The sequence below is a fragment of the Vidua macroura genome, chromosome 1 (assembly GCF_024509145.1).
Source record: "Vidua macroura isolate BioBank_ID:100142 chromosome 1, ASM2450914v1, whole genome shotgun sequence".
In the NCBI taxonomy this organism is placed as follows: Eukaryota; Metazoa; Chordata; class Aves; order Passeriformes; family Viduidae; genus Vidua; species Vidua macroura.
The window spans coordinates 104420804-104430841 of NC_071571.1; the positions used below are offsets into that span (position 1 = coordinate 104420804).

Consider the following 10038-nt stretch of genomic DNA (forward strand, 5'->3'; position numbering starts at 1 on the left):
TGACAGGACACGTTAGATTAAGTCTCACTAAGGTGATAGCTTCAATTTAATCACTTTTCAGAAAGTAGCTCAAAAGAGAACATTGTTTCCCATTCTCTGCTGAAACTGAGAGATTCAGGCTGACACCATTGATGGATCTCAGCTGCCACTTTCTTCTTCAACCTCTTGCTTCATCTTTTCACCTACTTCCTGACTTTCTCCCGAAGCATTCTGGCAAACTTAGAGGGGAAAAAACCCCAAAGGTGAGGTGGCTGAAGATGAGGCTGACAGGATGAGAGTGGTGGAAAGGAGCCCGAGGGTTGTCGCGGCGATCGGGGCGGAGCCTGAGCGGGCTGGGCCGCCGGGGTGCGGGGCGAGGCGGCGGCGGGCGGGCGCAGGTGCGCAGGTGGCGGGGGCGGCGGCCGCCCTGCCGCAATTTCCCTGTGTCACGGCTCCCGTCGCTTGGCAACGGCGCCGGGTCCGGCCGGCAGCCGCGGAGCCGCGCTCCGCCCGCGGCGGCGGCACCGGCACAGGCGGCGGCGGCGGCTCCGCCAGGAGGGCGGGCGCGCTGCTGCGGGGGGCGGCCCCGCGGCGGGGAGGATGCGGCGAGGCGAGGGGGCAGCGCTCCCGCGGAGCTGCCTGAGGAGGCGGCCGGCCGCGGCGGGGCCGAGGGGGCGCCCGGCTCTCGGCCCAGCCCCGCCGCCCGTCCGCCCGGGGCCGTGAGCGGCGGCGGGGCGGGGATGCTCGCTCGGGCTGGAAAGTTTCTTCCCCACGGCGGCTCGCCCGCTTCCCGCCCGGACTTCTCCCCGGCCCTCCTCGGTAAGTGACCGCGGCACCCCCGTCCTGAGCGGGGACTCCGTCTGCCGGCGGCCCCCGACCGGGGCGGCCGCCGGCGGAGCTCGGCGCTGTGCCGCGGCGGCGGGAGCTGCGCGGCCGGACCGGCCGGAGCCAGAGGCGCCGCAGGGGCTGGTGCCGGGCGAGTCCCGCGTGCGAGCCCGGGGAAGGAGTTAAGCCGGGTTCTGTTAGTGGTGTTACAGCGCTGTTTGGGCTTTGCCGGGCAAGGTCGTGGTGCTTGCAGGTCCGGCTGCCGGGGGTGGATCGGGGGGTCTCAGTCCGTTCGTGCGCGATGTAGCTCCGGTCCCCGCGGCTCCCGTCCGAGTGGTTTCATGGCACTGTGGCCGCTGGCGATGGCCGGCGGCCCGGCCGTGCCCTCCTTCGCCTGCCGAGCGCTGCTCTCGCCATCGCCGAAACTAAGTGCCAGGCGATGCCGGACTGGGAGCGTTCTTCGGAGCTGATGACCATCTGTTATCACCGTGGAGAGGAGATGGGCATCTGGCTAGTGGGGCAGGAGAAAATGAGATCAAAGAATCGGCAATTACAGCAAAGCATGCCCCAAAAATTACACTTTTGCATCAACAAAATACGCTCTTTTTTTTTTTTTTCTCTATTTTTAATAAATAGTTTAGCCATAGGAAAGAGAAATCTCTGCTCTTTGTTTTGAGCGTGCAGTACCTCGGAGAGTAATTTAACAACGTCCCTGCTGAAAACACACATCTTTTTTTTTTTTTTTTCCTGGGGAAAATACAAACAGAGTAAATGGGACACAATATCACTGCATATATGGCAATTCTGGCATTAGAACAGAAAAGACACGAAATTTAAAGGCTAAACAGTCAAAGAGGAGCAAGGGGGATTTTTTAGGTGCTTACTTAATCACGTTTTGGTTCAATTAATTGAACTTTGTGAGTCGTATTATATTCAGTGATGTCATCTTTTGCCCCATCAAAGAAAAAATAATAGGATACTCAGAAAGAGAAAAGGGGGAGGGGATCCTGCTTCTCGGTAGCATGAAGAAATAGGTTCCAAAAAGAATTGTACAGTGCAGAAATGCTCCTACACACTGTGTTGTTTAGCTCAGATCACGGGAACAGAGAGATGATTTCTGATGGTCCAGTAAAACAAAAGCCACAAATGCTCAGTGTTTAGTCCTCTGCCAGTTTTCCTGCAGGCACTCGTTAGGGTTTCCCCAGGCGACTCATGGTGTTTCACTTCTCTAATAGGATTTGACCTTCCATCTCTTACCTGCCAACCATTCCCCTTTCTGAGGGCAGGGGGGGAGGGGGTTTGAATTTGTCAGTGTTACATAACAGTTACCTGGAACATAGCACATGTTCCCAAACTAGGGATGCCTCTCGACCACAGGCGAGAGATGCATTTCTAATATTGCAGATCAAGTGCAAATGGCTAGGAAAAAACTTTCACAAGGCACCACTTTCCAGTGTTTAAATGTTTCCTTTGTGCATTTTACAGTAATTCCTTTTCCACTCATTTAAGAAAGACAAGTAATATGTTTAACCCTTCCTCTAGTAATGTGTAAGTAGAGTAAGGAAACAAATGGTATCTATAAATCAAATATACTGCCTTCCTGCTTTTATTTCTCCCATCTCCTCAAATCCTGCATGACATCACTAACCACAGTTAGTGTGCACTGTAACCCCAGAACATATTAGGGAGTGGGGCTTGGTGTCCTCTGAGCTCTAGTGCTTTGCAAACTCCTTCTGAAATGAGTGAGATCTTTTTTTGTTCATTCTAGTGGATACTACTAGGTTTGTCATTTACCTGGAGCATAAAGTAATTAATTAGCTGTTTGGCAGGAGTATAGTGGGCTGCTTTGATGCTGTTGGTCTGCCTGTTTCTTTCTCACATGCAGGAGCTGTGTGGGCAAGGGAGGTCTGCCTGTTAGTGTCAACCTCCATCCCACTGGTTCAGGGTTTTAATTACCAGGACATTGAAAGAGAAAAAGCAAGCAGAGACATCTCTCGTGCTGTGGGTCTGTCCTTGGTTCTCATCCTCTTCTCTTCTCCCTTTCACTGCAGGAGCTGGAGTGGCCGTGGGGGGCAGTGTGCTGGTAGCCAGCCATGATTGCCACTGGAGGCCTCCTGAGGATCTCAGCCAGGAAACAGGACCCCCTGAAACCCCAGAACCAACTCCCCAAACGCAAACGCAAGGCCAAAAAGAAGCGCAAGAATGACGTGGTGGTGGTGAAAGGCAAGCTCAAGCTGTGCTCCCTCTCGGGGTTCATTGCCCTCTGTGGCATCCTGGTACTGCTGGTGGGCATCGCCTTGGCTGTGGTGGGCTACTGGCCAAAGCCCAGCCAGGTGTACAGAGAAAGCAGCTTTGGCAAGGGCCGGCACCCAGCACCACAGGGTGGCACCCACACAAACCGCTCCCAGAGCCAGGAAAGGGTGCAAGCAGGAGTCCACCCGGAGTCACCCCCTGGAGCCAACACCTCTACCACTGCTACCACCGGTGGGTCCACCCCTACTTCCTCATCCCCCCAGGCCTCAGTGGGTTTCCTTTTCCGTCTTTTCTCGAGCTACTTGCATTCGGACAAGCTGAAGGTGCTGGGCCCTCTGATCATGGGTATCGGCATCTTCCTCTTCATCTGCGCCAATGCGGTGTTGCATGAAAACCGTGACAAGAAGACCAAGATCATCAACCTGCGTGACCTCTACTCCACCGTCATTGATGCCCACAGCCTGCGGGCCAAGGATGGAGGCACCCCGGCCTCAGCCCCTCTCAATGGCTTTGTCAACTACATGCAATCCCGGGGCCTGGAGCTAAAGCCTGGTGGGGAAGGCCTGGGTGCTGCAGCCATGCTGGCCAAGAGCTCCTGGCCACCAGGACTGGGTGTCTCCCTTTCCCCACCGGATCTGGTGTCCTCACCGCAGCGTTCCTCCTTCTGCGGCCCACCACAGCCACCCAGCCTGGCTGAGGCTGTGTACAGCATCTGCCAGGAGCGTGCTGCCCTTGCTGGCCACCCTGTCACCAGCCCACCTTGCAGCCCACCGGGGAGCTGTGAGCGGTGCAGCACAGCCAGCTCCATCGTCGGCTCTTCACTGAGCACCTTCACCCTCCTGCCCTTGGGGCCAAGCAGTGGAGGGGGAGGCTGGCAGAGACCACCTGGTGAGCAGGGAGCCCAGGAGATCCCACGGGGGGAGTTTGAACTGAGTCTAACCAACCTCAGCAGCAGCAGCCACATCAAGGGAGGCTGTGGGACAAGGAGGCACAAGCTGGTTCTCAGGCGGCAGAGCACCAGCTGCTTGCCCGATGCTAGGCGTCCCCTTTCCCCTGAGCCACCTCGGTCACCAGCTGTCAGGAGGGTCCTGGAATCCAGCCTCTTGGTAAAGGCATCTCCTAGCTACTCCAAATCTCTAGACCTGGGGGAATCGCCCCCTTCAGCTTCTCCTGCCATCATCAGGACGGATTCCCAGAGCTCCCAGTCTGAGCCTTCCAGCAGCAATAAGGGCTACAGCCACTTGGAGGAGGCAGGCACCTCCTTGGAGTCAGTTGCCAACACCACAGCCAGTAAAATTCAGGACTGTGAGGAGGAGCCAGTTGATGAGATGGACCCCCTCAAGGCTACCAGCAGAGAACAAACAGGGGAGCAATCCCAGCAAACTCAAAGACAGTACACAAATAAAGAGAAACTCTTTATGATTTCTAGGTCACATGCTGCATTAGGGCTGGAGGATGGGGAACTGGAGAGTACAGGCATCTAAATAAAACAGACAGCAAGAGGACACCTTGCATCCCTCCACACCTTCCCCGCTTCTTCATCTCCTTGTGGTCTAGGAAACCAATCAATATCCAAAGAGCTGCACTATGTTACCCTTGAAAATTGAATTCCATAGATCCTGTAGATGACTTCAGGAAGAAAAAAGAAAACCCTTTCTGTCTATTCGTGATTGTATGTTTCATGCAAGCCAAATTGTATTAAATATCCACAGTCCAGCAAGTTCTTTGGATCAGATTAATACAATTTTGGATGGTGTAGCTGTGCACTTTACTGTTTTGATTTTTAAGTGCCCCTTCTTCTCCTCTGATTTCTTTCTTGCTGATTTGCCACTAACTGCTTGAAAGCTGCAGGCACCTTTTTAAGCTCAAAAGCAACATGGTCTTCAGAAAGAAAGCTGAGCTCTCTCTTTGTTTTGGTTCAATTACTAAAACGTTTGCAAGGCCTTAAGGATGATGTACCTTGACAAAGAATGAGTTTGTTTAAATTCTGGAAAAAAATGACCGTTTAGAAGAGACTGGAGCAGAACAGAGCTCTGATGATTTAGTTAAAACCATTATATTCCTGAATCAAAAATACATATTTACTACATGATACTTTCTCAAAGTATTATTACACATGTATTGACTAATAGCATTAAAAGATGTTTTTTAATAAAATATTTACAAACAAAACCTACCAAAAATTTCTTTATTTTGGTAAGTAATTACAGATATCACAAACTGTTTTGTTTTATACTGTGAAAGATTATAGAAATGCTATGAAGCCAAAGGCTTGCGTTATACTTTTAAAGAGGTAATTAGTAATTTATGTGTAATTTTCAAATAAATACTGGTTCAGTCCTTGAGAAACCACACTGTAATTCAACCAGCCGATTCTGTCTCCATTTCTGACAGTACTCTGTGACAGACAGCCTAAGAAATGTGACAATTTGATATGCTAAGGGAAAAAAAAATTAAACATTTGATCTTCTATTCAGATTAGGGTATTTGTGAGATTAATCTTGAACTGCATCATCTTCTTCCTGGATTTTTCAGTTGCCTTATAACTGTTGCATTAAGCCTTTCTGCTGTTGCAGTTCCTATTCATGAATGCATGTGCATAAGCTTAATTTTAAAGCATAATGATAACCCTATCAGTCTCGTAGCAGTTGGCTGTGCTGAAGTCAGCAGTAGTTTCTCACTGACTTCAGCATGATGATGATTTCTTCCTGCATGAGAAAAGCATCAGGTTTCCTAAAGCCTGGAAGATACCTTGTCTGTAGGCAGAGTTTTGGTAAATTGATGAGCTGTTTCATTTTTTTTAGCTGCAGCATGGCAGCCACTAATGTTTTGTCAAAATAGCTTTATGCACTCAGTAGATTTTGTCAATACTTCTGATTTTAAATATGGATGTGGCATTTCTCTACTATGGGAAGAGAAATCGACATTAAACAAACACAATGTGTAGGCAGACAGAAATCTTTCTGTTGCAATTAAAATTTTTCTTGTGGTTCCATGTTTTAAAGTGCTTAGCTACATATTTACTTACATTACAGTACATTGCAACATGGACTATAACTATCACTAAATACAATTGCATTTAATAAGCCTGCAAAATTCTGTAATAAATAAGACTAATTTAAAAGAAAAGAAGAAAAGAAAGAATGATTTGCCATGTAAGATTCTTGAAACTGGAGAGGCAGGTGCTTGTGCTTGTTCTCTTGAGCAAGAGAGACATCCAGGTGTCTGGAGTAAGTATCTTTCCTCCTGTCAGTGCACTGACAGTATGAACATCAGTGTGGCGTTTTTTGCTGTTGAACTGCTAGCACACAGCTGGCAAAAGTCCATATTAAAACTGCCTGGATTGGCATGGGGTTGGATTAGGCGTCACCACGGGAAGTGGTGAGCAGGTGGCTCAGCTGGTGCTGGCATATGCATGGATCTTTCCTTTCAGTTCTCCATGGGCATGTGCTTCTGCTCCTTCTCCTGTGACTTCCAGCAAGATTTATGAGATACATGTGAGCAGAGTTACCTGGTACTGATGCAGATTCTCGTTATTGACAGAGATTAAGACATCCTGTTTGTTATTTTTCACACTAAAACCTTCCATGGAGGTGAAGGGGAAAGGCAAGTTGTGTGCTATTTATCGGGTCATGGAATCCTTGTGAAGATGCAACAGGAGTTTGTTTTATTCCAAGAGGGGGAAACATGCTTTTTAAAATATTCTCAGTAAGTATTTCTTCTGTCATCTGAAGTGTGCTCTGGAAAAAAAAAAAAAAAAAAAACACCCCAGCTTTAAAAAGCCTTTGGTTACTCCTTAGATTGATTTAAATCGAAGCAGGCCAGTAATTATTCTGATGATTAATTTACTGCAAAGTCTTTTGAATGACAAAATTATACCAGTTTGTGTTTAATAAGTAAAATTATAGCTTGTTCCTCTGTTGTCAAAAAAGATGTGAAACATGAACTTCCATCAGTTGAGCTGGATTTTTTAATAACAGCAGCAAGAAGTGATTTTCTAGCATATAAATTACTAAGCAGAGAAAGCTGCCTCTCTGTCTTTGCAAGTCATTATTTTTGCAGATTTATTACTTAAAACTATTGAGCAATTTGTGCAGGGATGGAGTTGGAGTCAGAAAGCTTTGTTTAAAATTCAAGCTGGGCAAGTTAGTCCAACACCCTGATGTTGGACAACGACTGAGAGATTCAGCCCCGTGCACCATCTGTGACTGATGTTAGCACAAGCAGCTGGTAAAGAGCTGAGCCTTTCCTGGTGTGACCCACAGGTGATGGGGGTGACAGGGTTTGTGCTTTGACTGGCTCTTGAGTATCTCTGAGCTGGCTCTGACTGCTTCTCAGGACTGCCAGCTGCCTCTTGGCCATCATTTACACATCCTGTCACAGGATGTTTGTGCATTTTCCTCCAATCCAGTCTCTTCCTTCTAGCTTTCCTCTCTGGTGTCCTGCCACCTACTGCTTCCTCCACAGTGCTTGACAAGCACCAGGAGGTGCCTCTACTTGCCAGTATACAGCTTCCTGCATGTTGCAGGAAGAGATAGGCTGTCACACATGTTTATTAAGAAATATTTAATTAATTCAAATTAACTAATTTAGAAAAATTGTTAATGTTTATTGAGAAAGCATGATCGGTCCCTGTGTTTGAGAAGGGATATCCCTGAAGATATGTTCAGATGGCATACTTAGCCATACATTTTTGCTATGGAAAATTCAGATTTTGGTTTAGAAAGATGTGCTTTGGTTTGATTTGGGGTTTTTAGCATAGAAATGCTTTGTTATTTATATAAAATTTCCAAAAGAAAGTTAATTTTTGCCTCAACCCTCAGAATACCCCCATACCTAGGAGGGAGGCTGTGTATGCTCATTAAGAGTGTAGATGCTGTTTGGACCAGTCTAAGGACAGACAAATGCCCTAATTGTACTTCAGTCGTGCTGCTGTTTGTTACAAAATCCTCAGGACTCTGGAGAAGCTGCTGACGTGATCATACTGTAACCCAGTTCTGGCTCAGTTTTCACTGGCTAGCAAAGTATTTAGAATCCTTGCATTAACCTGGCTTGCTTGGCTGGACTGATTTACTGAAGTCCCCAACTGTTGACATATCAGCTGGTCTACTGCAAAAAACTACAGCCCAGATTTATTAACCTGTATTGTTAGATACATTTTTAAGAGCCTTTTCAAGGACTGATGCTGTCCAACAGTGAGCAATAGTGCACTTAGAAACATTGAATTAGGTAACTGTTGACATAGTTTTGGGTCTGCAGTCTGAAATACAGATCTTATGGATTTTTGCAATTTTCATAACAGCCAAAACAGTTTACAAAGAAGTAGCAATATGACTTCAATTAAACAACAGTTTTTATTACAAGTAAAGGAGGAGACAGAATGATAAATCTTATGGGATTCAGTTGGAAGAACAACCTTTGGTAATGCTTAACAGTTTTTCTTTGTATACAAAAACCTCCACATAATACAACCCTCACTGCTAGCTGACTATTTTTAAAATCTTAGTAGTGAATAAAAGTATAGATTTGAGGGGGTATTTTTTAATTCTAGGGAACAAAAAAAAAGCTTTCTCTATCACCACTCCAAGACTGTCAGTAGCAGCAATGTAATGCTTTAGCCAGGTCACTCACTTACTGCTCTTAAGTTTGGGCTTACAAACAGCAAGCAAGATGCACAGCATGAGCAGGCACAGTCTAAGAGGATAAACAAGTTATCACAGCCACAGGAAAAAAGTCTTTAATGGAAGAGTACACCGTTCTTGTTTCATTTTAGAAACTAGATTTTCTGTTTATCATTTCTAGAAGCTCCAAAACAGAAAAGTCTAAGTGAGCACACCAGAAATTATTTTCTACCATTGAGCTTTCACTCTAAACATGGAGATAGAGGGAAGGAAACCCTGGAGATCTGACAAAAGCACACACAATCAGGTAAAATGGCATTGAAGTTTGGAGGGGGAACTATGCTGCTAGAAAGGATTTCAGGATAATTTAGGAAATAGAGGAACATGGCATGTGTTTTTCAACAAGTTAGTCTTTTATCTACATTTTATTTAGATAGAGGTAGTGAAACCAAAATACTACTTTTAAAGGGGTTCTTATCCATTGTTATTCTTTTTTAAATTACATTGCAACAAGATAGGAAACTTATTTGGGGAGAGTATGAAAAGAGATGCAAACTAAACAAATGTAAAAAATCACTGTTAATAACTCAGTCTGTGAGGTTTTCTCCACCTTCCTCTGCACAAAGAAGTTTCAGTCTATGATTTCTGAGAATTATTTTTTTTATTTTTTCTTTCTTGTCTCCCACCATTTTTCTAGACTGGGATTACAAAAAACACTTGTGTTCACTTTATTTATTAGTTTTGCTGCAACACAGTTTTATGATTTTTATGTAGTGGACTTACCTGAGTATATGACAAGTTTTGTTCTACTGAGGACACATAGCTGATACTCTCAGACTGGAAGGTAAAAATGGGTAGAGATGGTCTGATTTTAAATAAGCAGCCTGTTCCATGCTCAACTTCATAGCTGACGTAAAGAATGGCAAGTAAAAAGGGAACATTCAGCAATCAAGTTTTACCATCACATCAGATGATTTAATACCATCATACAGCCTCAGACTGCATTTTGTTCTTCTCATAAAATTTGGCATGATCCTGCCTGACCTGCTTGAGAGCAGGCTGAGACGATACCATACAGCTTCCATTTTGTTGCCAAAAGCTAAATCAGCCTCTAAAGGAGCAGGAATTCAGAACATGACTGTCAGTTCTGGCAAGACTTGGAGCTGCTAAAGACTTTGCAGGAAGGTGGTTTGGTACAGTGTGCAGTGCCGCTCCCTTCACACCTTGGAGCAGCACAGAAACCTGTGACAGGGTCTTGCACAAAACTGCCTGCAAAGGCATGTAAAAGTCATCAGAGCCAGCTCCATGAGGATAACTCTCTAATGGGATAATATGATACCTCTGCAACACCAAAGACTAG

General features: G+C 46.2%; 1 protein-coding gene across 1 annotated transcript; it reads left to right on the forward strand.

Moving 5' to 3' along the window:
- The first annotated feature begins 641 nt into the window (after positions 1–641).
- On the forward strand, positions 642–5422 carry TMEM200C (transmembrane protein 200C). The gene is made up of 2 exons (XM_053998311.1): positions 642–798; positions 2856–5422. The coding sequence occupies exon 2, from the start codon at positions 2898–2900 to the stop codon at positions 4539–4541; it is 1644 nt and encodes a 547-aa protein (XP_053854286.1). The 5' UTR covers positions 642–798; positions 2856–2897; the 3' UTR covers positions 4542–5422.
- The last annotated feature ends 4616 nt before the right edge of the window (positions 5423–10038 follow it).

Excerpts from the sequence above, each read along its gene's own strand:
- TMEM200C (XM_053998311.1), top strand. The coding sequence starts at position 2,898 with ATGATTGCCACTGGAGGCCTCCTGAGGATCTCAGCCAGGAAACAGGAC.